The sequence below is a fragment of the Caretta caretta genome, chromosome 25 (genome assembly GCF_965140235.1).
Source record: "Caretta caretta isolate rCarCar2 chromosome 25, rCarCar1.hap1, whole genome shotgun sequence".
NCBI classification, from domain to species: Eukaryota; Metazoa; Chordata; order Testudines; family Cheloniidae; genus Caretta; species Caretta caretta.
In genome coordinates, this window is record NC_134230.1 from 4,321,427 (window position 1) to 4,349,243 (window position 27,817).

The window sequence follows — 27,817 nt, forward strand, 5'->3', positions numbered from 1 at the left end:
CCAGCATGTCATTATCCCAGACAGGTGAGTGGGAGGAAGGGGTAGTGAGGCTGTATGTTCAATGCTTCTCAATTTTGTTGCTTAAGGCATACCCATGCAAGTGTCTTGTAGGATTTAATAAGCCTGCCCCTTTAGTTAAGGAGTGTCAAACTGACCTTGTGGTGAGGGCTGAATTACTATTTCAAGGGGAATATGGGGATTGGGAGTAAGAGTTGCACTAGCAAGAGTCAAATGTGAGTCTCATCCATCTGCTGTGTAAGTCTCGAAGTTGTAGATGCATATGAGCCACTTAACCAACTCCAGGCTTGGAAAACAGCATAATACAGGAGTGCAGTGGCTTGTCCTCCAAGGCAAGGCACTCCTGCTGAGCCCAAGCTGCCTTTGAGGAGGGCAAGCTGGGACCTATATTCACCAGCCCTTTAATTAAAGAATGATAGCTGGAAGTCTCAGCAGGTTTTGGGGAGAGCTCCTCCAACAGAAAGCAGGAGCTAGGGTTGGCTGCTCTCAAAGAATCACTTCAGCTCTAGAGCACAGGTGGCTAGAGTAAAGGACTCATCTGCACCAACCATTGAAGATGAAGTGAAAAACCAGGATCTAGCCCTGTTCCTTTTTACAGAGCTTTCTCTGAGCTGCCATAACCTCTTGACTATGTACATGCCTATTTCAGTGGGGAATACACTGCTACCACTATTCCTAGCTGCAGAGGGAAACTTAGTTTTTAAATCACTTACACATCAGTAAATCCCATCTTCAGTAGATGAGGCAGGACAGACTAGTGCAACGCAGACCCGCATCTTATTAGAAATATTTTAATCAGGTCATAATTCAAATCCCTTCGTAAACGTAAGTGGGAAATGCCTCACAGTAACCAAGGCAGCAGCAAATTAAGCCATAATTAATTTCAGTGGCTGCGCAGCAGCAATATTCATGCTCCAAGTGTTACCTGTCCCAGGCCATCTCGCTTTTGGGGTGGTGTAGAGCAGCCAGGGACGGACCCTTAGTACAAACGGTTCACATCAGTCATCCTCCAGGGGTATCAAGTTCTGGAAACACTATGTCAAATATTTTGTTGTAGTGCTCAACAAAATGCACTTCTAGTCCCTCTGTAATGAAGTCAGCAAGGTCATAGTAATCCTTCTTGTTCTCTGATGGGAGAATGATACAGGTAACACCAGCTCGCTTGGCCTAGGGAGGAAAGAACACCATTATATGGACTGTGGTAGGAAGTGTATTTAGCAAAGGAAAATTTGTGGAACATGTCTTTGCTGGAAGAAGTAGTTCCCCTTCATTGTGCATAGTCCTGGATTTTACAGATTAAGGCCTGTATCTTAATCTTTGTCACTTACCAAAAATTTTCCTCCACATTAAGAGATGCCAAGGACAATTGAAATGGAAAGTATCTAAGGCTGCCTTGTTTGGTCTTAGCCAGGAAACTCTTTAGCAGACCTGAATTAAAAATAATTTGCTTGGGTAGTTTAGACAAGGTCTGCAAGATTTTAAAACCTTGGTCTAACCAAGGTCAGGCTGTACAATTTAGAGACAATGCACTGGTTAGCAAGGGCTAAGTAGGCTACACTTTGCCCGCCATCAGTAGAAGTTACCAATGCTTCGCTTCCTTCAGAGAAACAAACCTACACCTATCCTTAAAAACCCACAATAGGCCCCTCAGTCTTCCAGAAGCCCTTCAAGCCAGATAATCTTCAGTTACCAGCCTATTCCTGGGCAAAACTGTTACCAAAAGCCACCACCACCATGCAAGGTTTTCCAACATGCTAGATACTCCTTAGGTACAGCACAGGGAAGCACTGGTGCCAATAAAAGCTGACCTTGTGGCCACAGGCAAGATCTCCATGCTCACACTGCTGGGCCTGTTTGCAGTGTTGTTGAGCCATGCTGGTCCTGGCCTATTAGAGAGACAAGGTAGGTAAGGGAATATCTTTTACTGGACCAACTTCTTTTGGGGAAAGAGACAGCCCTGAAGAAGAGGTCAGTGTAGCTCGAAAGCTTGTGTCTTTCCCAAACAGAAGTTGGTCCTATAAAAGATATTCCCTCCCCCACCTTGTTTTCACTATTAACACCCACAGGACAGCAGGAGTAGGTGGTCCAGCACTACAGTGATGTCACTCAGCAAGCACTCTAGGGCCCTCCCCATTGTCATGCACCAGCAGATGATCTTACACAAGAGGAAGGTGCTTACTGCAATAGTCTTCTCCTTGATTCCACCAACAGGAAGAATCTTTCCAGTTAATGACACCTCTCCAGTCATGGCCACGTTTTGCCTCGCTGGACGATTCATGGCCAATGACAGTAAGGCCGTTATTATGGTACATCCTGCACTTGGCCCGTCCTTGGGAGTCGCTCCCTGGAAAGAGAAAGTCACACTCTGACAATCATTCAAACCAAGCAGAGGCTTGTGTGAAATACTTAGTACTGTCATGATGTACACAGATCTGTAGTAGAGCCCACTTCCACACCTTTGTCACTGCCAGCTTAGTACGGTCAGGGGAACAGAAGCCCAGTTCCAGACTTCAGCAGGTCTCCAGCTTTGCTGTCTGATGCAACATTTGATTTACTGCATAGATGTTTGGCTGAAATGTCACTGGTGGAATCTTGGATATAGCCCTGCTCAAACATCACGATTGTCTATACAGCTCTAATATTAGCTTCAGTTCTCTCAGCCAGTGGTTTTCTACCTGTGGTCAATGGACCCATGGGAGTCTGCAGACTACATCTAAGATTTCTAAAGAGATCCTCCACCTCCATTTGAAATTCAGAGGTCCACAAATGAAAAAAGGTTGAAAACCTCTGCTCTAAGACATGGGACACTAGGATTAAAGATACCACAGATTCTGGATGTGCTTACAGGTGAATAGTAATCTAGAAACTCAAAGGCATGTAAGCACCTCCTGAAGCACTTCCTTGTATCCTGCATGACATGTCAACACCCGTTTTCCACTGACCCTGCCCAGGAGGTGGGGACAGGCCAGGTCAGGGGCTTTAAAGCCACAGTGACTATACCAGAGAGGGAATAAAGAAGAGCCTAGAGATTAAAAGGCTAGTCCTCAACAGCATTTAGCAAAGGTACGGTGCCAGAAGAAAGTTACTGTAACTCTGGTTCTTCCAGATGTGTATTCCAAGTAGGTGTGCCTGCGTGCCAGTGATTTTTGCCTAGCAGTCATGTCTGTAGTCCCTCCGTTATGGAGTTGCCCCTACCCCCATTTTCCTTTGCACCAAGACTCCAATGCAGAAGGGATGGCGGGTGGGTCATGGAATAAACGTCTGCATCATATCTCAAAGAACCACAGTTACAGAAAGTTAACCATTGCTACTTGCTATCTATTCCAAGTAGGTGACTCACAAGCGGTATCCTTGCAGAGGTGGGGCTTGGTGTCTGTCAGAGTAAGCATCGAAGGTCCACTCTTCCAACCCTAGCATCTGCTCTGGAAGATGCAGTGATAGCATAATGGTCCATAAAACATATCTATGGACGACCATGTGGCCGCCCTACAGATGTATAATAATGGAAATATCATTAAGGAAGGCTATTGACATTGCCGTATCTGCTGAGGAGACGTTGCCGATGCTATCTCATACACAGTCCTGATACAAGATGTTATTCCTCTAGAGATGGTCTGTGCAGAGAACACTTGTCCCTTCATGTGGTCTGTGAGGTGAAGCATGAAACAATTCAGTTCTGTTCAGATAAAAGGCTAGAGACACCATCTAACATATGGAGGCGCTGTTCCTCTGGGGAGGAAAGTGGCTTAGGGAAGAACACAGGCAAATATTCAGCCTCGTTCAGAAGAAACTGGGAGACAACTTCGGGTGTGGCTAAAGCATTACCTTATCCCTGGAGAACTGCATGTAAGGAGGCCACACCATCAGGGCCTGCAACTCACCCAGCCTCCTGGCAATGGTGATGGCTATCAAGAATGCAGTTTTCTCAGACAAGAGGGGCAGTGGACAGGAAGCAAGAGGCTCAAATGGAGGCCTCATCAGCGCTGTTAAAACCATGTCCAGACCCCACAAGGGGACAGGCTCTCTGACCAGAGGATGCAGGTGAAGAAATCCTTTCAGAAATCTCATCACCATAGTGTTGGAGAAAACCGATTTCCCTTGGATAGGGGGATGAAACGTGGATACTGCTGCCAAGTGCCAAGCCTAATTTCTGAAGGTGCAGCAGGTACTCTAAGATGTCCTGGATGAAAGTCCCTGTTGGACGGGTTCCAAAACACACCAAAATCCTCTTCCACTTCACTAAGTAGGCCGTCCTAGTGAAAGACTTCCTGCTGTTAAGTAGGACCTGTTGGAGAGCCTCTGAACAACACTCTTCCCCCTTGTTCAGCCATGCCAGAAGGTGAACAGAGCTCATCACCATGCTGTGGTCCGTCTGAGGTCGTCAGGATGGAGGAGAAGCAGCATGGGAGGCTGGACTGACAGCAAGGAGATCTGAGAACCAGCACTGTCTCGGTCATGCCAGGGTAATCATGATGAGTCTGGCTTGATCTGCCTTGAGCTTAGCGATGACCTGTGGAATAACTGGAAGAGAAGGGAGGGCATACAGCAGTCGATTGTTAGCTGCAGTGAAAGGCGTCCCCTCCAAGAGCAGAACAGGCAACATTTCCAGTTTTCTCTTGTTGCAAACAGGTCCATTGTGGGGATGTCACCAGTACAAGGACTCCAGAACTGGTGGAGGAAGGTGAATCAACCTGTACAGAGAATGCAGGGCAGAGTGGTAAACTGTCCTGAGCTACATCTGAAGAGGGAGCAGACTTCGACTCCCTCAGGGAACGGATGGCCAGGATCCCCTGGGGGACTAACTTGAAGGGGAAAGGAGTCCAGGAGAGGTGGCTGTATTTCAAGGAATCCCTGTTGAGGTTACAGGGACAAACCATCCCGATGAGTCGAAAGAATAGTAAATATGGCAGGCAACCAGCTTGGCTTAATGGTGAAATCCTAGCGGATCTTAAACATAAAAAAGAAGCTTACAAGAAGTGGAAGGTTGGACATATGACCAGGGAAGAGTATAAAAATATTGCTCGGGCATGTAGGAATGATATCAGGAGGGCCAAATCGCACCTGGAGCTGCAGCTAGCAAGAGATGTCAAGAGTAACAAGAAGGGTTTCTTCAGGTACGTTGGCAACAAGAAGAAAGCCAAGGAAAGTGTGGGCCCCTTACTGAATGAGGGAGGCAACCTAGTGACAGAGGATGTGGAAAAAGCTAATGTACTCAATGCTTTTTTTGCCTCTGTCTTCACTAACAAGGTCAGCTCCCAGACTGCTACGCTGGGCATCACAACATGGGGAACAGATGGCCAGCCCTCTGTGGAGATAGAGGTGGTTAGGGACTATTTAGAAAAGCTGGACGTGCACAAGTCCATGGGGCCGGACGAACTGCATCCGAGAGTGCTGAAGGAGTTGGCGGCTGTGATTGCAGAGCCATTGGCCATTATTTGAAAACTCGTGGCGAACCGGGGAAGTCCCGGATGACTGGAAAAAGGCTAATGTAGTGCCAATCTTTAAAAAAGGGAAGGAGGAGGATCCTGGGAACTACAGGCCAGTCAGCCTCACCTCAGTCCCTGGAAAAATCATGGAGCAGGTCCTCAAAGAATCAATCCTGATGCACTTGCATGAGAGGAAAGTGATCAGGAACAGCCAGCATGGATTCACCAAGGGAAGGTCATGCCTGACTAATCTAATCGCCTTTTATGATGAGATTACTGGTTCTGTGGATGAAGGGAAAGCAGTGGATGTATTGTTTCTTGACTTTAGCAAAGCTTTTGACACGGTCTCCCACAGTATTCTTGTCAGCAAGTTAAGGAAGTATGGGCTGGATGAATGCACCATAAGGTGGGTAGAAAGCTGGCTAGATTGTCGGGCTCAACGGGTAGTGATCAATGGCTCCATGTCTAGTTGGCAGCCGGTATCAAGTGGAGTGCCCCAAGGGTCGGTCCTGGGGCCGGTTTTGTTCAATATCTTCATTAATGATCTGGAGGATGGTGTGGATTGCACTCTCAGCAAATTTGCAGATGATACTAAACTGGGAGGAGTGGTAGATACGCTGGAGGGGAGGGATAGGATACAGAAGGACCTAGACAAATTGGAGGATTGGGCCAAAAGAAATCTGATGAGGTTCAATAAGGATAAGTGCAGGGTCCTGCACTTAAGATGGAAGAATCCAATGCACCGCTACAGACTAGGGACCGAATGGCTAGGCAGCAGCTCTGCGGAAAAGGACCTAGGGGTGACAGTGGATGAGAAGCTGGATATGAGTCAGCAGTGTGCCCTTGTTGCCAAGAAGGCCAATGGCATTTTGGGATGTATAAGTAGGGGCATAGCGAGCAGATCGAGGGACGTGATCGTTCCCCTCTATTCGACATTGGTGAGGCCTCATCTGGAGTACTGTGTCCAGTTTTGGGCCCCACACTACAAGAAGGATGTGGATAAATTGGAGAGAGTCCAGCGAAGGGCAACAAAAATGATTAGGGGTCTAGAACACATGACTTATGAGGAGAGGCTGAGGGAGCTGGGATTGTTTAGCCTGCAGAAGAGAAGAATGAGGGGGGATTTGATAGCTGTTTTCAACTACCTGAAAGGGGGTTCCAAAGAGGATGGCTCTAGACTGTTCTCAATGGTAGCAGATGACAGAACGAGGAGTAATGGTCTCAAGTTGCAGTGGGGGAGGTTTAGATTGGATATTAGGAAAAAAATTTTCACTAAGAGGGTGGTGAAACACTGGAATGCGTTACCTAGGGAGGTGGTAGAATCTCCTTCCTTAGAGGTTTTTAAGGTCAGGCTTGACAAAGCCCTGGCTGGGATGATTTAAGTGGGAATTGGTCCTGCTTCGAGCAGGGGGTTGGACTAGATGACCTTCAGGGGTCCCTTCCAACCCTGATATTCTATGATATTCTATGGTTTGAAGGCTAGAAGAAGGGGTTCAGGAAAGATTTCTTTCACGATGCAATCCCCATCAAGTATGGGCTGTAACTGTTTGAGGATATTCTGTATGGGGTGGTAAGTGGTGTGCAGTCAGTGCTCCCCCCCCATCTTGAAGCAAGTTTTTTTGAGTGTCCTTGTGTGACACTCTCCTCAGAGCAACCAGCACCATGAGCCACCATGTTATCTCTCTGCCTTAGCAAGAGAGCTTTGCTGGAGCCTCGACTGTGAGACAGCTCCTGGCCATCCCAGTCTGTCTGCCTCACCAGCCAACTCCTCAAGACTCTGAAACCAGTGCAAACCTTGTCTTGCAGGTAACATTCAGTGAACCACAGTCCCAGAGATTCCCAGGCCTGTCTCCCTGCAGTGTCTAGTCCCTCTCACTGGACACTCACAGCTATTAAGTTCACTGCCTCCAAAGAGAAGTGCACACCTTGTTCCTGGGTTAAATCTTGCAGTTTGCAAGCAGAGCTCAGGGTCTGAGGATAGCACAAGTATCTTCTCTCTCAAGCACGGTCCTGGCCCCATTACCATAGTATCTGTGCGCCTCCTGCTATCTTCACAGCCTGCCTTGGAGGTAGAAAGTGCTATTATCCCCACCGTGCAGACTGGGAGCAAGGCAGAGACACAGGGTAACACTAAGGAACATCTGCACAGCCTGTGGCAGTGAGCCCCCCAGCCTGGATCAACAGACTCTGGCCAGCAGGACTTGAGCTAACCCACTAAAACCAGCTGTGTAGAGGGCACAATGAGGTTCTGGCTCAGGCTGAAGCTGGGGCTCTGCAACCTATCCCCTTCCCTGCACTCCAGCCTGTGCTGCAACGTCTACACAGCTAGTTCTAAGCCAGCCAGTGTGAGTCCCGCAAGTCTGAGTCTGTCACCCAGGCGGGGAGGCTCGCTGCTGCGGGCAGCGTACACATACCTAGTGTGACTTAGAGGCCTATGAGGATGGAAGTTTTACCAATATGACCTTGCCCAGCTCACTTTCCCAGGGACTCCGGTGGAGCAGGGAATTGAACCCAGGTCTCCTAGTTCTCAGGCTACCACTTATCCAAAGTGGAAGTCATTTCACCTCTGTGCCTGGGTTTCCCCATCTACCCAACAGGGGCAATACTGCCTCAAAAAGTGCTCCAAGATCCCGGCTAAAGAGCAGTGTGCATAGTATCACCTCGCCATGTGCTTGCTGAGGAAAGGAGCTGGCAGCAAAGGTCATGTGAATATCTTCCGGAGTTGCCAGGAAAAATGTCATTTTTTAATTTACTCAGGTATTGCTGCTGAAAGCAGGTTTTCTACACAGTGCATGCAACTGGGCTAAGAGGCTCTACCTCTACATGCCAGCTCTACCTGTCTAGGTCCTTATACAGCCCCCATGGACCCAGGGTCTCTTTACCTCTGGCACATGCAAGTGGATGTGGGAGGTCACCAGAAAGTCATTGGTGGGTTCCTTCTGCATCAGGAAAGCTCGAGCAAACGTGTAAGCTATTTTGGCGCTCTCCTTCATCACATCTCCCAGTTGGCCTGTTATTTCAAGGGACCCATCCTTGTTTTCCTTGTCTTTGGGTCGCCGCAGGGACGTTTCAATAAATAGAGTGGAACCTCCTATAAAAAAAAGAATAGAGGAATCTTTAGAAAAGTCCAACAAGAACCAGACTAGTGTGCTGTTAATTGGTTGGATAAATTAGTTAAAAAAAACCCACACTGACACTTTAACGACAGTCTCAGTCAGCAGTTCAATCGGACCCAGTAAGCCACCAGAACACTTGCAACTCCTACCCAATGCAAATAGCATTCCGAGCAGCACTCTCAGGCATTTTGGAGCCAACAGGAAAAAGGTCTGATGGGTACACATTGCTTCCTTTACAATCTCAAAGTGCTTTATTCTAAAACGCTTTTCTGAAAAAAACATTTACTTGTTGAACCCATCAGGCCTATTTGTAACCTGTAACACAGATACTGCCTGCATTTTCCTCTGAAGAATTCATGCCACTTGGACAGGTCCAGGCAGCCCTGCTTTTCAATCCTACAGATATTTAAGCACCTCCACACCACCCTCACGATCTTACTGATTTTTCCTGCTTAGTCCTTCTAGGAGCTTCAGTTCCATAACCCGCTGTCAATCAGGGAATACACTAGGGCAGAAACAGAAACATTCTGGCTCCCAGAAGCAGCTTGTGCCCACCACTCCATATTCATTTTGGTGAATATTTTCCCCTGAACATAAAGCGCTCTGGGTTATCAGGAACCCCCTCTGACAGAACACTAGTGTGCAGCAGCAGTCTTCAGATGAGGCAAGAGGGCCAGCACATATGCTACTTGCACTCAAACCAGGAAGCAAGTGAGACACAGTACATATGCGATGGTGCACCATCCTTGTGTACCTAGGTGGCACATCGTGCTGCTGGAAGATAACGGGCTCATGTATGCATGCCTACAAAAGTCTTTACATTCAGAATTAGTCCCTCCCACAATATGAAGCCTTGGAGAAGAAGCACACTGGCTTGAAGCCAAGAGGGGTCTGATATCAGCTTTCAGCAGAGAACAAGTCAGGAGCTAAACTAGCCACAGGGGGGAGTTTCAGTAATGCGAATAAGGTTCTCTCATTGGACCAAGAGGGGACATTTTACTTCCTCTCCTACACAGCTGCTTTCAGAGAAAAGGCATGGAAACTTCAGAGGAGCAGTAATTCAGCTCCCCAGCTGCTGCTCTCCATTCAGCACCAGTAACTCTGCCTAACTGGCGAAAAGGAAGTGAGTTTCTCCTGGAAGCATGATCACCCATGACAAATGCCCACCTTGCTAATCCCGCATTGATTCTGCTGCAGCTGCATCTTACCCATAGCTGTCCAGGCCAGGCCCATCACCACTCCAGGAGGAGTGAGGTCATACATCCGATCCACAGTGAAGATGGGCTTGCCAACGAAATCCTGCAAGTTTTCAGGGGTTACCTCAACTGTGTCTGCTTCTCCACTGACAATCTTATAGGCAGATTTCCTTAATACCTGTGCAAGAGAGTGATTAGTTACTGCAGAAAGCTGCCAAGGCAGAAAGCACACAGAGGAGGAACTTGACATTCACAGCACCCTCACCTTCTCCACCTGCTTCTGCAGGTTCCTCACTCCACTCTCCCTGCAGTACTGCTTGATGAGAACAGTCAGCACATCTGATGAGATCTTGGTCTTGGTTTCATCCAAACCACTCAGGACACGTGCTTGAGGGACCAAATACCTCTGAAAGACATCAACCACCATGTGTTCTCCCCACAACTGAATGCTTGGTCATCCCATTTCACCCAACTTCATTCTGATCAATGAATGCTTTCTAGACATGCCTAGGACTTGTCTCCAGTGGAAATCCAGTATTATCCAGTTGGGAGTGCAGGTCTCTTTTGGACCTGTTCCCTTGAACACTGGACTCAAGTTGACTGGTTGTGCAGAACAGGTTTACGCTGCTGAAATACCGTTTTCTTTCGTTTGATGAGGTAGCTTCTCACCTCTGCAATTGCAAGTTTCTCTTGTGCGACATATCCTGACACATTGATCATTTCCATTCTGTCCCGCAACGGCTCTGGGATGGTGTCTGTCACATTGGCGGTACAAATAAAGAGCACCTGAATATGACAAGACAAGTCTGGTTAGGTGTTTCTCATGGGCATGCTGCTTCACTTTACTCTAACCTCAAGTTCTATCCCCCTACTGTTAGGAAGTCAGATTCCAGAGCAAGCTGTTCTCTCCCCCTAGTCAATTAGTCATACAGTGGGAAGTCAGAATGCTCTGATGTGACCATGGGGAAGTGGCATTTGCCACTGTAACTAGAGAACAGGGACCTCAGCAGCAGCATGTGGAAGAAACCCAGATGAACATCCACACTGAAAGTCTCCCTTGCAGCAATTCGGAAAGCAATTATGTAGGCAGGGCACTAACATCCTGTTGCTGAGAGCAAGCCCCGCTTTGGCCAGTTAGAAGTGGAAGAGAAGGCCCCATGCTCACTAGCTGGCAGATGATGTTACGACAGCAGCATACAGCTGGCTCCCAATCCAAGGCTCAGGCGCTCATAGGAATGGAACGTTTTCAGTACAGTGTGTATAGGTTTGGACTGCAATCAACTCCAGTTAAAAAGACTTATGTGGAACCCCCCCGTGTCTCAATTACATCTCCCTGGGCACAGGGAGTGTGTTCTATCCTACCACCTTGCTCACTGAATCCTCAGCAGTTTTAATGGCTGGGGCATCTGAATAGATTCGTAAGCTTCCATCTTAAACACCCAATGGAACGATACCTTTGATAAATCGACAGGAACATCAAGGTAATGATCCAAGAAGTTAGAGTTCTGTTCTGGGTCCAGCAGCTCTAGAAGGGCTGAGGATGGGTCACCTTGATAGCCTCGCCCAATTTTATCCACCTACAAGTGACAGAAGAATTTAAGAAAATGTAGTAGCATGAAAAGCTTCTTACCAGGATTCATTTTTACTGCAAAGATTTGAGTGCATTTGTTCATGACGAGCAGCTGTTTCACACCCCTGACTCCACCAGAGTGTGCTTCTTCACAAAGACCACCTTACTCAGGTGCACCCACGCAGCAGCACCCTGTCCCCATGGCCTCTAGGAACTAGCATGCTTGGCAAGAAATGGGGTGGTTGTTAGTACTCACAGGACAAAAGTTGTACAGAGGAGACCCAGGTTGGCTTCTAAAGTGTCGAGGAATCAAAACGTGTGACAACAGCAGATCAAGAGCGGCTGCTTACAGCAGCCCTGTATCTTTCTTTGAAAGAAGTGTCTGCTTTTATGGACTAATGCAACATCACACTGCCAAGTGCAAGATTTGTCATCAACACCATCTGAAATTGTGTCAGGGTCAGTGATGGTTTTATCTTGACTTTATTATACTGCAACTTTACGCACGGTTTGCCTTCTTGAAATATTTTTTCATGCTAGTGGAAAGTGTTGGGTTGACAGCCCAGAGTCCTATAACTGCCTGTGAATCAAGATCAGCACAGATGGTGACAGTTCTGCAGAAAAGGACCTAGGGGTTACAGTGGACGAGAAGCTGGATATGAGTCAACAGTGTGCCCTTGTTGCCAAGAAGGCCAATGGCATTTTGGGATGTATAAGTAGGGGCATTGCCAGCAGATCAAGGGACGTGATCTATCTCCAGTTTTGGGCCCCACACTACAAGAAGCATTTGAAAAAACTGGAAAGCGTCCAGCGGAGGACAACAAAAATGATTAGGGGACTGGAACACATGACTTATGAGGAGAGGCTGAGGGAACTGGGATTGTTTAGTCTGCGGAAGAGAAGAATGAGTGGGGGATTTGATAGCTGCTTTCAACTACCTGAAAAGGGGTTCCAAAGAGGATGGATCTAGACTGTTCTCAGTGGTAGCAGATGACAGAACGAAGAGTAATGGTCTCAAGTTGCAGTGGGGGAGATTTAGGTTGGATATTAGGAAAAACTTTTTCACTAGGAGGGTGGTGAAGCACTGGAATGGGTTACCTAGGGAGGTGGTGGAATCTCCTTCCTTAGAAGTTTTTAAGGTCAGGCTTGACAAAGCCCTGGCTGGGATGATTTAGCTGGGGATTGGTCCTGCTTTGAGCAGGGGGTTGGACTAGATGACCTCCTGAGGTCCCTTCCAACCCTGATATTCTGTGATTCTATGAAATTAAGCTTCTTACCCCTCATGCCACTACCTTAAATCCAACCTAAAGGAATTCCCCCCCCCACACCCCACTAGGGCCAGAAGGAAAATTGGGGTTTTGTGCCCATTCACCCCCTATGCGGAGTCATAGAATATCAGGGTTGGAAGGGAGTCTGCCATTTGGTTTAACTGTCCCAGTGCCTAAGTGAGTTAGGAGCCCAAACCGCACTGAAAGTCAACAGGACTTTGGAAATTTGGAAAAGTTACCCTTGGAGTTTCCCTGCAGCCTGGGGAAGAGCCAGGAGAAAGATCAATACATCACCTCATCAATCAGGATCAGAGGGTTTTCTGTCTTGGTCTTTTTTAGGCACTGGATTATTTTCCCTGGCATTGCTCCAACGTATGTCCTCCTGTTTTATGAGAGACCATATTCATGGAAGATGGATAGGATAGTGCACATATCAGATAACATATCATGCAGTTGAGGGAATAATCTGCTTAAGAGGTAGCTGTGCGTAATAAACCCACGTGCTTGATTCTACACGGTGTCCATATTATGTTCCTTCACCATCCTTAGAGGTTTTTAAGGCCCAGCTTGACAAAGCCCTGGTTGGGATGATTTAGTGGGTGTTGGTCCTGCTTTGAATAGGGGACTGCACTAGATGACCTCCTGAGGTCTCTTCCAACCCTGATATTCTATGATTCTAAGATACGAAGCCTGTCAAAGCCAAGATACATGAATGCTGTGTCCTAGCACAGGTTGGACTATATCTCTATACCCAACTGGTTTTGAGTGTTGTGTCCAAAACCAAGATAAGAAAAGCAGAGAACAAAAGAACAAATTAAGGAACTATTATGAACAGGTGAGTTGGATTTTAGTGGCTGGTAGTCATACTATAAATACTACTAACCAAAATGCGTATCAATGAAGCAGGGTGGGTGAGGAAATATCTTATTGGTCCAACTTCTGTTGGTGAGAGATACAAGCTTTCAGAAGTTGGTCCAATAAAAGATATTACCTCACCCCTATATCCTTGAAGCGCACCATCTGTAGAAAGTGAACACACTGCGAGAATTTGCTTCCTAAAAGAGGGTCTGTATGTCTCCATTTTGTATTGTTCTGCTTTGTCTTTATGCAATACATTTGGCTATGTTTGGTCTTGAACATTTTAAAGAATGAACTGCAAATGTAGTCAAACAATTGGCTACATCCTTTAGTCAACAGCATAGAGTAATTGGAAAGGTATTTGGGGCAAAGTTATAGAACAACCAGAGAGGAGCAGAGAGCATGATGTACTTTTTAAAAAGAAATTCATTTTTAATTAAAAAAAAGAAAAGGAGTACTTGCAGCACCTTAGAGACTAACCAATTTATTTGAGCATGAGCTTTCGTGAGCAGCAGCTCACTTCATCGGATGCATCACGAAAGCTTATGCTCAAATAAATTGGTTAGTCTCTAAGGTGCCACAAGTACTCCTTTTCTTTTTGTGGATACAGACTAACACAGCTGCTACTCTGAAACAGTCATTTTTAATTGATGTTTGTTTATTTTAAAATCCTGCCCAAGTCATCACTTTAATAGCTTCCAAAGACAAATCTTCTACTATATCCATAGGATCCCGCTCTTGACTATGGGAATTTAAATTACATGCACATTTCATCGTCAACTAGGTCACTGTAAAGGTTGATAAAAACTCGTTGGGGTGGGAAATGCTTGAGTTAAACTGACCTGTGTCCTTTGATTTCTGCCACATCAGTCATTCCTCCAACACTGAAGCGGAAATACTCTCGGTTTAAGGCTCTAGCGATGGAGCGGGCAATGCTGGTCTTGCCAACCCCTGGAGGGCCATAAAAACAAAGAATCTTCCCTTGGGTTGATCCTCGCAGCTGGCTGACTGCTATGAATTCCTGATGAACAGAAGATGCATTACAGGTTAAGTACTGGGCAGCCACACATTCAACCAGGAGAAAAAGAACATCACAGTTACACTGAGGGTATGTCTACACTACGGAATAAGGTCGAATTTATAGAAGTCGGTTTTTTAGAAATCGGTTTTATAAATTCGAGTGTGTGTGTCCCCACAGAAAATGCTCTAAGTGCATTAAGTGCATTAACTCGGCGGAGCGCTTCCACAGTACCGAGGCAAGCGTCGACTTCCGGAGCGTTGCACTGTGGGTAGCTATCCCACAGTTCCCGCAGTCTCCGCTGCCCATTGGAATTCTGGGTTGAGATCCCAATGCCTGATGGGGCTAAAACATTGTCGCGGGTGGTTCTGGGTACATATCGTCAGCCCCCCGTTCCCTCCCTCCCCCCGTGAAAGCAAGGGCAGACAATCGTTCCGCGCCTTTTTTCTGTGCGGACGCCATACCACGGCAAGCATGGAGCCCGCTCAGCTCACTTTGGCAATTAGGAGCACATTAACCACCACACGCATTATTCAGCAGTATATGCAGCACCAGAACATGGCAACGCGATACCGGGCGAGGAGGCGACGTCAGCGCGGTCCCGTGAGTGATCAGGACATGGACACAGATTTCTCTGAAAGCATGGGCCCTGACAATGCATGCATCATGGTGCTAATGGGGCAGGTTCATGCTGTGGAACGCCGATTCTGGGCTCGGGAAACAAGCACAGACTGGTGGGACCGCATAGTGTTGCAGGTCTGGGACGATTCCCAGTGGCTACGAAACTTTCGCATGCGTAAGGGCACTTTCATGGAACTTTGTGACTTGCTTTCCCCTGCCCTGAAGCGCATGAATACCAAGATGAGAGCAGCCCTCACAGTTGAGAAGCGAGTGGCGATAGCCCTGTGGAAGCTTGCAACGCCAGACAGCTACCGGTCAGTTGGGAATCAATTTGGAGTGGGCAAATCTACTGTGGGGGCTGCTGTGATGCAAGTAGCCCACGCAATCAAAGATCTGCTGATATCAAGGGTAGTGACCCTGGGAAATGTGCAGGTCATAGTGGATGGCTTTGCTGCAATGGGATTCCCTAACTGTGGTGGGGCTATAGACGGAACCCATATCCCTATCTTGGCACCGGAGCACCAAGCCGCCGAGTACATAAACCGCAAGGGGTACTTTTCCATAGTGCTGCAAGCTCTGGTGGATCACAAGGGACGTTTCACCAACATCAACGTGGGATGGCCGGGAAAGGTGCATGATGCTCGCATCTTCAGGAACTCTGGTCTGTTTCAAAAGCTGCAGGAAGGGACTTTATTCCCAGACCAGAAAATAACTGTTGGGGATGTTGAAATGCCTATATGTATCCTTGGGGACCCAGCCTACCCCTTAATGCCATGGCTCATGAAGCCGTACACAGGCAGCCTGGACAGTGGTCAGGAGCTGTTCAACTACAGGCTGAGCAAGTGCAGAATGGTGGTAGAATGTGCATTTGGACATTTAAAGGCGCGCTGGCGCAGTTTACTGACTCGCTTAGACCTCAGCGAAACCAATATTCCCACTGTTATTACTGCTTGCTGTGTGCTCCACAGTATCTGTGAGAGTAAGGGGGAGACGTTTATGGCGGGGTGGGAGGTTGAGGCAAATCGCCTGGCTGCTGGTTACGCGCAGCCAGACACCAGGGCGGTTAGAAGAGCACAGGAGGGCGCGGTACGCATCAGAGAAGCTTTGAAAAACAGTTTCATGACTGGCCAGGCTACGGTGTGAAAGTTCTGTTTGTTTCTCCTTGATGAACCCCCCCGCCCCTTGGTTCACTCTACTTCCCTGTAAGCTAACCACCCTCCCCTCCTCCCTTCGATCACCGCTTGCAGAGCCAATAAAGTCATTGTTGCTTCACATTCATGCATTCGTTATTCATTCATCACACAAATAGGGGGATGACTACCAAGGTATCCCAGGAGGGGTGGTGGAGGAGGGAAGGAAAATGCCACACAGCACTTTAAGCACAGCACTTTAAAAGTTTACAACTTTAAAATTTATTGAATGACAGCCTTCTTTTTTTTGGGCAATCCTCTGTGGTGGAGTGGCTGGTTGGCCGGAGGCCCCCCCACCGCGTTCTTGGGCGTCTGGGTGTGGAGGCTATGGAACTTGGGGAGGAGGGCGGTTGGTTACAGAGGGGCTGCAGTGGCAGTCTGTGCTCCAGCTGCCTTTGCTGCAGCTCAACCATACACTGGAGCATACTGGTTTGGTCCTGCAGCAGCCTCAGCATTGAATCCTGCCTCCTCTCATCACGCTGCCGCCACATTTGAGCTTCAGCCCGCCACTTACTCTCTTCAGCCCTCCACCTCTCCTCCCGGTCATTTTGTGCTTTCCTGCACTCTGACATTATTTGCCTCCACGCATTCGTCTGTGCTCTGTCAGTGTGGGAGGACAGCATGAGCTCGGAGAACATTTCATCGCGAGTGCGTTTGTTTTTTTTTCTTTCTAAGCTTCACTAGCCTCTGGGAAGGAGAGGATCCTGTGATCATTGAAACACATGCAGCTGGTGGAGAAAAAAAAAGGGACAGCGGTATTTAAAAAGACACATTTTATAAAACAGTCGCTACACTCTTTCAGGGTAAACCTTGCTGTTAACATTACATACATAGCACATGTGCTTTCTTTACAAGGTCGCATTTTGCCTCCTCCCACCGCGTGAACGGATTTTGGTTGAATGCCAGCAAACATACACTGCAATGCTTTGTTCTACAGTGATTCCCGAGTACGTGTTACTGGTCTGGAGTGGTAAAGTGTCCTACCATGAAGGACGAAATAAGGCTGCCCTCCCCAGAAACCTTTTGCAAAGGCAGAACCGCAAATGCCAGGGCAAAGTAATCCTTTCACATGCTTGCTTTTAAACCATGTATAGCATTTTAAAAGGTACACTCACCAGAGGTCCCTTCTCCGCCTGCTGAGTCCAGGAGGCAGCCTTGGGTGGGTTCGGGGGGTACTGGCTCCAGGTCTAGGGTGAGAAACAGTTCCTGGCTGTCGGGAAAACCGGTTTCTCCGCTTGCTTGCTGTGAGCTATCTACAACCTCCTCATCATCATCTTCTTCGTCCCCAAAACCTACTTCCGTATTGCCTCCATCTCCATTGAAGGAGTCAAACACGGCTGGGGTAGTGGTGGCTGAACCCCCTAAAATGGCATGCAGCTCATCATAGAAGCGGCATGTTTGGGGCTCTGACCCAGAGCGGCTGTTCGCCTCTCTGGTTTTCTGGTAGGCTTGCCTCAGCTCCTTCAGTTTCACGCGGCACTGCTTCGGGTCCCTGTTATGGCCGCTGTCCTTCATGCCCTGGGAGATTTTCACAAAGGTTTTGGCATTTCGAAAACTGGAACGGAGTTCTGATAGCACGGATTCCTCTCCCCAAACAGCGATCAGATCCCGTACCTCCCGTTCGGTCCATGCTGGAGCTCTTTTGCGATTCTGGGACTCCATCATGGTCACCTGTGCTGATGAGCTCTGCATGGTCACCTGCAGCTTGCCACGCTGGCCAAACAGGAAATGAGATTCAAAAGTTCGCGGTTCTTTTCCTGTCTACCTGGCCAGTGCATCTGAGTTGAGAGCGCTGTCCAGAGCGGTCAGAATGGAGCACTCTGGGATAGCTCCCGGAGGCCAATACCATCGAATTGTGTCCACAGTACCCCAAATTCGAGCCGGCAACGTCGATTTAAGCGCTAATCCACTTGTCAGGGGTGGAGTAAGGAAATCGATTTTAAGAGCCCTTTAAGTCGAAATAAAGGGCTTCATTGTGTGGACGGGTGCAGGTTTAAATCGATTTAACGCTGCTAAATTCGACCTAAAGTCCTAGTGTAGACCAGGGCTGAGGAAGTTTTTCACTAATGCAGGGCTGGAGGACTGTACCCGACACCAATTATACCCAAGGAGATAGGTAAAAAATAGCTCCTCCAATTAACCTAGAAGGAGAGGGCTGGTAAAGATCCTACGGCACATCCTCTCCTGGCTGGGGCACACCAGGCTCCCATGGGGCAACGAGCTGACAGCTATATTTGGAGTCTATGACTTAGGAAGTGGGATTCTGTGCCTCTCTCCTACCCTCACTAGTTCTTACCTGCCTCTCCCAGTCAGTGTGCACTCCACCCCTACTGTTCAGTGTTCCTGAACTACTTCCCCGTTGTTAGAGAGAGAGAGAGAAAAAACACACACGTCACAATTGCTTGCCTCTGCTACAGAATGAAACTGGACCAATACTTGCACATTTCACTCTGCAGGACATAGCTCTTGTCAGTTTCACCCAGTTGCAGGAGCATGGTTCTCTGGTTTCTAGCAAGTTGCTGTAACAGATGGCAGCTGCACAGAGTGTGGGCCTGTGCGTCCACAACAGGCTGGAGCAGCATGCCTCTAAGTGGTTTGAGGTTGTCTGAGCACAGGGTACCCCAGATAGTCAGGGTCAGATTAACCTTTTGTGGGCCCCCATGGAGGCAACGGAGCACGGTGTGGGGAGGTCAGTTCCTGGAGCGAGGGGCCAGCCAGGGGCAATGAGGCATGGCAGGGGCAGAAGAAGCCCTGCTCCTCCCAATGTGAGGGCACTATTTACAAACTGGCAGTTGCCAGACGTACAGTGGCCTACCTGGCCCTGTGCTGCCAGCGTGCCCCTTCCCCTTGGGGGCAGGCCCATGCCACAACACACAGCCCCCCTGCCCAACATCCCCCAACTCGATATGGCCAGAGGCCCCCCAGATCACTACCCCAGGGTAGTGATCAATGGCTCCATGTCTAGTTGGCAGCCGGTATCAAGTGGAGTGCCCCAAGGGTCGGTCCTGGGGCCGGTTTTGTTCAATATCTTCATAAATGATCTGGAGGATGGTGTGGATTGCACTCTCAGCAAATTTGCGGATGATACTAAACTGGGAGGAGTGGTAGATACGCTGGAGGGGAGGGATAGGATACAGAAGGACCTAGACAAATTGGAGGATTGGGCCAAAAGAAATCTGATGAGGTTCAATAAGGATAAGTGCAGGGTCCTGCACTTAGGACGGAAGAACCCAATGCACAGCTACAGACTAGGGACCGAATGGCTAGGCAGCAGTTCTGCGGAAAAGGACCTAGGGGTGACAGTGGACGAGAAGCTGGATATGAGTCAGCAGTGTGCCCTTGTTGCCAAGAAGGCCAATGGCATTTTGGGATGTATAAGTAGGGGCATAGCGAGCAGATCGAGGGACGTGATCGTTCCCCTCTATTCGACATTGGTGAGGCCTCATCTGGAGTACTGTGTCCAGTTTTGGGCCCCACACTTCAAGAAGGATGTGGATAAATTGGAGAGAGTCCAGCGAAGGGCAACAAAAATGATTAGGGGTCTGGAACATATGAGTTATGAGGAGAGGCTGAGGGAGCTGGGATTGTTTAGCCTGCAGAAGAGAAGAATGAGGGGGGATTTGATAGCTGTTTTCAACTACCTGAAAGGGGGTTCCAAAGAGGATGGCTCTAGACTGTTCTCAATGGTATCAGATGACAGAACGAGGAGTAATGGTCTCAAGCTGCAGTGGGGGAGGTTTAGATTGGATATTAGGAAAAACTTTTTCACTATGAGGGTGGTGAAACACTGGAATGCGTTACCTAGGGAGGTGGTAGAATCTCCTTCCTTAGAGGTTTTTAAGGTCAGGCTTGACAAAGCCCTGGCTGGGATGATTTAACTGGGAATTGGTCCTGCTTTGAGCAGGGGGTTGGACTAGATGACCTTCTGGGGTCCCTTCCAACCCTTATATTCTATGATTCTATGAGATCCATCCACAAATGCACAGCGCCCTGCACAACACCACCCCTGCCCACAGCCCCACCACAACTGCCCAGCACCCCCCACTCCCTAGTGCCCCAACACACAGATCTTCCCTGCCCCTTCACAGCCCAGCACCTCCCCAGTCTCACCCAGACCCACTCCCCAAGCCCTGCCTCCCAGCTGCACTCACTGGCCCTCCTGGGAGGTGACTGTTTGCCAGGCTGAGCCGGCAGTGCAGCCAGGGCTGGTCCCAGAGCCAGGAATCACTCCAGCCCCTCAGGAGTGGCGCAATCAGCAAGGTCAGGACCTGCCCCGGCAGGGTCCCTCAAGACGCACTTGACTGGAGGGGCCCAGCCATGCCTTCCACACTGTTCCCCCCCAACCCCACCCCCGGCTGGGACTGGTCAGGCTTCTGCACCAATCCCAGGCGGCTCAGCTCCGGGGAGACAGGTGGGGCCCCACAGGGAAGCAGAGACTGCCCGGAGCCGGAGGTGCACTGCAGTCCGGCCAGGGGGCAGAGAGGAGCCCTCGGCCAGCTGCCGGGCAGGCCTAGAGGAGCAAGTGGTGGGCGGGGGGGAGCCAGTGGGGTCTCGGGGCGCAGTGCAAGTGGAGCAGGCCAGGGCCCCTTCTGAGCATGGGCCCAGCTCCATGGAGCCACTGGGGCCATTGTGAACCCGGCACTGCAGATAGTTACGGTATATACCATCCTTGCCCTACAATCTGAAGTCCACCCTATGAGTGAAACCTCAACTGCCCCGGCAGACATGGTAACACTCTATTCTTTCTGAGAAGGCAGAGCACTGTGAGGATGCAGTACAAGAAACTGTCAGACTGTGTCCTCACAAAGGCAAAAGTCTCATTTAGGGCAGGCTGAGACACCACCAGCTAGCTGCTCCTGACTTATGCTTAGCCACTTCAACCTGCTCTGCACAGAAGACCCCACAGTTACCCTTTGTCCCAGAGAGAGACCTTAAGATAAGTGTTCACCCATGCCCTTCAGTGCTCTGTCATGCATGCTACCAGTGTGCAACCAGGGCAAGAATAGCCACTGCGCTCCTCTGCTTACACAATCCATGTAACTCAGTGCAGAAAAAATGCGTCTGCACCTATCCTCATATCAGCATGTGAGCTGTGGCTACCTGATGCAAGTAGCCCCTGCACCAATCAATACAGCCACCCTAATACTGTGCAGTGCAGTTGGAGTGCATGCAGATGAATGACAATGCAATTCTGTGGGACACAGCACAACACAAAAAATGGCACACTTACATAGTTCTCTCTCATGTCTGCTTATTATAGGGCAGCCTTGCTGAAACATACCTACAGTATATCCCCAGCAGCTTTTTCCAGCTGCAGGAAGTAGCTAAGGTGGAAGGGCAGCCTGGTGTGTACCTTAAGCTCTGTGTTTCCTGGATTTTAGAGGGTTAAATATAGATGTACTCTACATTCTGGAAGGGTATGTGGCACGGCTGGTAAACCTGAACTCTGCATTAATGAAGCTTCTGGGCAATGAATAAATGTTAATCAGGAAACTATTCCCTACAGCGTTTGCTCATTTGCTCAGCCCCACCCAGTGGCAAAATGGTACACAGTGGTTTGAAATCAGAAGAACAACCTTTTAGGTCAGTGGTTCTCAAACTTTTCCAGTTGTCGCCACCACCACCGCTCCCCACCCCCCTTACCAGTAACGGAATCTGTCTGCACGCACCTTCCATTACTGCACAGCCAAGGCTTCCTCAAGAGCAGAGCCTGGGCTGAAGGCGGAGATGAGGGTGGAACTGGGGATGGGGGAGGAGCTGGTCTGGGTGTGGAGAGCAGATGAGGGCAGAGCTGGAGCAGAGCTGCGACTGGGGGCAGAGCTGGTCTGGGGGTGGAGAGGGAGTGAGGGTGGAACTGGGCCTGGAGATGGAACAGGACCGGAACTGGTCTGGGGACAGAGCAGGGCTGGAAGTGTGGCACCCCCTCCCTACCCCCTAAGGGGACTGGATCCAGTCCTGCCACATGCTCCCCCCGAATGTTCCTCTGCGCCCCCCTAGGGGAATGCGCCCCACACTTTGAGAACCACGGTTTTAGATGTCAATGACAATTCAATAGAGGTGGGACAAAAATCTTGGGTTCTAGTTTGAGAGCATTGAAAGTAATAAGCAAACTACCCGTATGAAGACAGAGCCACTAAAATACGCTGCCACCCATCCTACACCACCACAAGGCTCATGTATCTCCCCCATTAGACACATCAGGAAACAAACTGTAAAGAGAGCCATGAGCCAGGCTGCACAATGCCACCTAGAATGGCATATGCTGCCTTACCAGAATTCGCTTCTTGACGTCATCCATTCCATAGTGATCCTCCTCCAGAACTGCCTGGGCTCTGGTCAGATCCAGGTTCTCCTCGCTGCATTTACCCCATGGGATGGATGTCAGCCAATCCAAGTAGTTCCGGGTAACACTGGCAGCAGCAAACAATCAGAACAGTCAACATCATAAAAAGCCAACACACCAGTGAAAGAGAAAGTTTCATTAAGACGAGTGGGATTTAACCTGGGCTCATGGGGGGCACAGGGGAAAAAGGATGGAATGTCATATCAGCTTTGTCACAGGCAGAATGAGTAACTACCCCTAGGCTACTGTTGCAACATTGTTTTGAAAAATACGAACACCTCCATTTGCAGAAGATCTTCGACATCTGGCAGGGTACAAGCCCTTGGATTAGGAAAGGTCTTTTCTTTGTCACCTGAAATTCTGTTCAGGTTTGGCTGAAACAAACTGTTGAAAACTGACCCTCTCTTTGGCAGCCTCCCAAAATGGCGGCTCCACGTGAACCTTCTGAGGCTGGGCTAACACTGCCCCTGGAGCAGCAGCGACGGGCACCGTCCTAGCAATGCCGGAGAGGAGCTGCCAGTGCAGATCCAGAGGGAATGGGGAAAGTTGCCAGGCTGGGCTTCCCCTGACCAAGCACCCCTAGCTACTGGGGTGGGGAGAGAAAGTCACAGCACCTCCTCCATTCCCCCGACCCCAACGGCCCACCCCACTCCCTCCGGGATAATAGGCTTCTCCTGCTGCCAGTTAACGCAGTTAGTCCTGTAGCTCAAGTGGTAACGATCTATACTGCTGCAGGTACTGACGATTCACAGTTCAAACCTGGCTGACAATGCATGATGGGGAGTGAGAGCTGTGACAGTTGCAAGTAAAAGTTTGGGTTCCCCCCCATAAGAACACACACGTAGGAAAGTACAAAATATATTTTTAAAAAACATTATTTAGATGGCAAAGGCAAGTTCTCAAAAGTTAGGAAACTTTCCCTGGCCCCTGCAACAGTAAATCTGCACCCTTGTGGTAGGCTCCACACAGTTTAACGACATAGTCACATCCTATTTTCCCCACAGGACCCCTGCCTCATTCAGCAAGTGGGACAGAATCACAAGAGGCAGATTTCAAGTTGCACAAGCAAACTGAGTCTGCCATTTCCTAATTTTAAAGTGCTTGATTCTGCAACCTGAAGAATAGTCATTGAACACTTGTAACAGTTTATATATTAATGTTCCATATGTTTTCTTATAGGTGGGACGGGCAGCACCACCTACAGGTGAGTTGCATCAAACGTGCATTTAACTTACGCAAATTCAACGATACACGCTTGGCAAAAAAAAAAAACGACAAACAACAAGATACCTGTAAATAGTGCGGGCGATTCCGCCCACCATTCCATCAATGAGCATATGCCCCGGAGTGAGCATGAGAAGGGAGACGTGAATCTGCTGTTTCCTCAGTCGGTCTCAGTTCCCACGTGCCTCTCATAGTGTGAGCATCTCACCGCACTGAGTGGGATTCTAGTGTTTAAAGATACTGTACGTATTTTTTGTACAACATGGCCCCTAAACGCAAGCCAACTACTTTATCTGGTGCTCAACCAAAGAAACAGCAATCTGTTCCAACGCCGGAGGAAAAACTGGCTGTGTTGGACTTATTGAGAGACGGTATGTTGCTCTCCAACAGGGCGCATAAATATGGCCGCAACAAATCTAGCATTCGTGCCATCAAGATTAGAGAGAGAGAAATTTGTCAAGCTATGGCATCAAGTGCTTCAATAACTGCTACAGTGACAAGCCAGGTGCGTGTAAGACTTTAGTGAAGACTGAAAAGGCATTAAACTTATGGCTGGAAGACACGAACTGTAAACATGTGCCTATCGATGGCAACACGTTGCGAGAAAAGGCTCTTAGCCTCTACACGCTGTTCAAACCTCCTGCCGAAGAAGGACAGCCTTCTGATGAGAAGGAATTCAAAGCCAGCCAAGGTTGGCTTAACAGTTTTAGGAACTGCTTCAACCTCAAAAACATGCAGACTCCTGGTGAAGCTGCATCTGCCAATGAAGAGGCAGCAAAAGCCTACCCTGAACAATTAAAGAAAATCATAGAAGAAGAGGGCTAACTTCCGGAACAAGTTTTTAATGCTGACGAGACTGGACTCTTCTGGAAAAAAATGCCCAACTGCACTTACACTTCGAAATCAGAAAGACAAGCCCCTGGCTTCAAAGCAACTAAAGACCGTGTGACTGGGTTGTTTTGTGGCAGTGCAGCTGGGCATTTAATAAAGCCGGGCTTGCTCTACAGGGCTGCAAATCCCCATGCCCTAAAAGGCAAGAACAAAAATCTCCTGCCTGTGTTCTGGCAATCAAATAAAAAGGCTTGGGTGAGGGCAGCATTATTTCTGGATTGGTTCCACAAGTGTTTCATTCCGGAGGTCAAGTGGTACCTTGAAGAGAAAGGACTGGAAAGTGTTGCTGATCGTAGACAATGCTCCTGGCCACCCTGCGGCACTCCAGTTTGCGCATAATGACATTGAAGTCGTCTTTCTCCCCCCCAGTACCACCTCCATCCTCTCAACCAAGACGTGATTCGCTGTTTCAAGGCCACGTACACAAGGCTTACGTTCTCACGGATAAGTAGCGCCATGGATGCTGATCCCAATCTTAATGTGATTGAGTGTTGCAAGTCCTTCAACATTGCCGATTGCATCACTTATATTAAACAGGCAATGGATGCAATCAAGCCTGAAACAGTCAACGCATGTTGGCGAAACCTATGGAAAAAAATGTGTGAATGATTTTAAGGGTTTCCCAACAATTGACAAAGAAGTGAAACGCATTGTTCAGGTGGCCAGGCAAGTGGGTGGTGATGGCTTCGTCGACATCCTTGAGAAAGAAATTGAAGAATTAATTGAGGGCCAAAGAGAAACATTGACTAACAAAGAGTTAGAGGAACTGATAAAATCATCTACAGAAAACGAAGATGACGACGACGAACAGGAAGAGCCAGCAAGTTGGAATCTTCATCAATTTGCTGAAGTGTTCCAAGCAGCGAAACACCTGAATGATTTAATTTCTGAATACGATCCCTCTATGGAACGAAGCCTCAAAATCACATGTAGTATTACGGACGATTTGAGACCGTACCAAGAAATGTTTGAGCAGCTCAAGAGACAACAGCGACAGTTGCCGATCACCATGTTTTTCAAGGAAAAACAACCAGCTGCAGATGAGCCTACGCAATCAACTTCAAGCTGAACCAGAGCCACCCACTTCGTCTACGACTCGCTCTCCGTCACTGCCGTCTTCTGGATCGACATCAAGCCCTGACGACCCCCTGTAATTACCCCCTGTAATTAAAAATACAGTACTGTAAAATTATATTTTGCGTATGTACTCTTTATTATATACTGTACATTACTGTATACATGCATACTGTATACATGCATACACATTACTGTAGAGGGTTGTATACACAAAACCATGTACAGTATACTGTACTTTATTGGCGATTTAAGGGATTTTCAAGGGTAATTTTGACTATATGTGATTTTTGCCTTACGCGCTGACTTTAGAACCTAACCCCCACGTAAGATGCGACTCCACCATATTAAGGTTGTCTAACCCTTCCCATTAAAAGACTCTTTACCCTTGCAAACCTTAACCTTTCAGACTGAAGTTGTACATGTCAGGTGTCTGCCTCAGGCTGAATTTTTCAGCCAGCAGGTTCGGCCATTTCTCAGAACACACATTGTTTTATCCATGTGAAGAATTTTGGCAACCTCTTCTTTTAAAAGCTCTAGTACCCACATGCTTTGAAGCAGGGACTTGGGGAAAAAGGGGTCACAGTTCACATGCTCAGTAGAGACTTTAGATTTTAGCAGCTAAATTCCCCAAAGATTTTTTTCTGCACTGAGCATGCTCCAGGCCAAGGTTGAATAGAACATTCCCTGCAGTTGCAGTTGTGGGCTGTGCCAGGTCCAGGCACCAGAGCGGAGAGCAGGGAGACTGTCTCTCCTATGCTCTGAATGACCTTCCTGTTGGGCCTAAGCAGCATGAAGGAAGAAGCTGCCTGGTTTGAAAGCAGAGGTGACAAGAGCTGGACCTGCAAGGGGAGGGAAGAGGGAAACTGGGACTGTGAGCCTACATAGGGAGGGGAGACAAGATTGGATGAGAAGCCAGGATGGGTGAGGGAGGATTGGGACTAGCTGGGCAAGGAGATTAGGACTGAACCAGTGCAGTGAAGAAATGTGGTGGGGGTGGTAAGGGAGACAGATCTAATGAAGAACTGGAATACAAGGGCAGAACTGTAACTAGCTGGGCAAAGAGACTGGGAGAAAGATCTGGAGGGTCCAAGGGAGAAGAGATGGGACACTGAGTTTGGAAGAGGCACCTGGGAACGAGATTGGGAGCTAACGGGAAATGGGTGACTGGAGGCCAGGGTGAGGGAGAGGGATCGGCTGAGAAGCTGGTGGGGGATTGGGACTGGCTAGACAAGGAGACATAGTGGGAGTGAGAAGACAGTCTTCCTGGGCAAGGAAACTGGAACTAGGATGAGAAGACAGGAGTGGGGAAGAGATAGGACTGGACAGAAGGGTTCACACTTTGAGGAGAACTGGCAGCAGCCAAGTCTATGCCCACTAGGGCACACACTACTCCAGAGCCTGGAATGGAATGCACGGTTTCTGAATCTTGTCATTCCTCTGCTGTCAGCAACCATCTGTGAAATTAACGGTCAAAGTGTGTCTCTTTCCCCTCTAGAGCTGGTCCACACAGAGGACACCAACCTACTACTACTATCAGTTGCCACAATATAATCAGTTGCCACCAGTAAAATACCACAAGGTGGAATTTGTTTTTTCTTCAGTTTACTTTTTTTTAAAAACTAGGAAACTGCACACAAACAGAACTATGTGAAAAGAACATTATTAAGGTTGTAAAGTCAAGCACAGTGCTCCCAGTCCAGATACCAAGATACTGGGGCTGGAAATCTGAGCTGGGTTTCCAGCATGGCTAAGCAAAGAATTCTGTGTATGCCAGCAAAAATATTTAGTATATTTTAGATGCAAAGAGATGCTATGGAATTCACTGTGTGACAACTACACAAAATGCTGCTTTGCGTTGATGGAGCCTGAGTCATAGTGAAATCTCAAAATCTTGGGCACAGGTTCATCTACGCCAGTATTTTCCAAATGATGGCTCCTGACTCTCTTAAGTGGCCCCTGAACCCCTGCTGAAAGTTGCCCCCTCACTGAGATCTGAAATGG

General features: G+C 48.4%; 1 protein-coding gene and 1 long non-coding RNA gene across 2 annotated transcripts in view; one reads left to right on the forward strand and one right to left on the reverse strand.

Moving 5' to 3' along the window:
• Window positions 1–793: 793 nt before the first annotated feature.
• LONP1 (lon peptidase 1, mitochondrial) overlaps window positions 794–27,817 on the reverse strand; it is a 56,238-nt gene continuing 29,214 nt past the window's right edge. The window contains exons 9-18 of the mRNA XM_048830692.2: window positions 22,553–22,691; window positions 14,295–14,473; window positions 12,889–12,976; window positions 11,211–11,333; window positions 10,426–10,542; window positions 10,022–10,162; window positions 9,769–9,934; window positions 8,327–8,535; window positions 2,198–2,362; window positions 794–1,185 (exon numbers count right to left, since the gene is read on the reverse strand). Coding sequence (XP_048686649.2) covers window positions 1,021–1,185; window positions 2,198–2,362; window positions 8,327–8,535; window positions 9,769–9,934; window positions 10,022–10,162; window positions 10,426–10,542; window positions 11,211–11,333; window positions 12,889–12,976; window positions 14,295–14,473; window positions 22,553–22,691 — 1,492 coding nt within the window. The 3' untranslated portion in view covers window positions 794–1,020. The remainder of the gene's footprint in view (window positions 1,186–2,197; window positions 2,363–8,326; window positions 8,536–9,768; window positions 9,935–10,021; window positions 10,163–10,425; window positions 10,543–11,210; window positions 11,334–12,888; window positions 12,977–14,294; window positions 14,474–22,552; window positions 22,692–27,817) is intronic.
• LOC142070116 (uncharacterized) lies at window positions 14,409–25,931 on the forward strand. The gene is made up of 2 exons (XR_012666077.1): window positions 14,409–14,498; window positions 23,804–25,931. It is a non-coding gene; the product is annotated as an uncharacterized LOC142070116 (long non-coding RNA).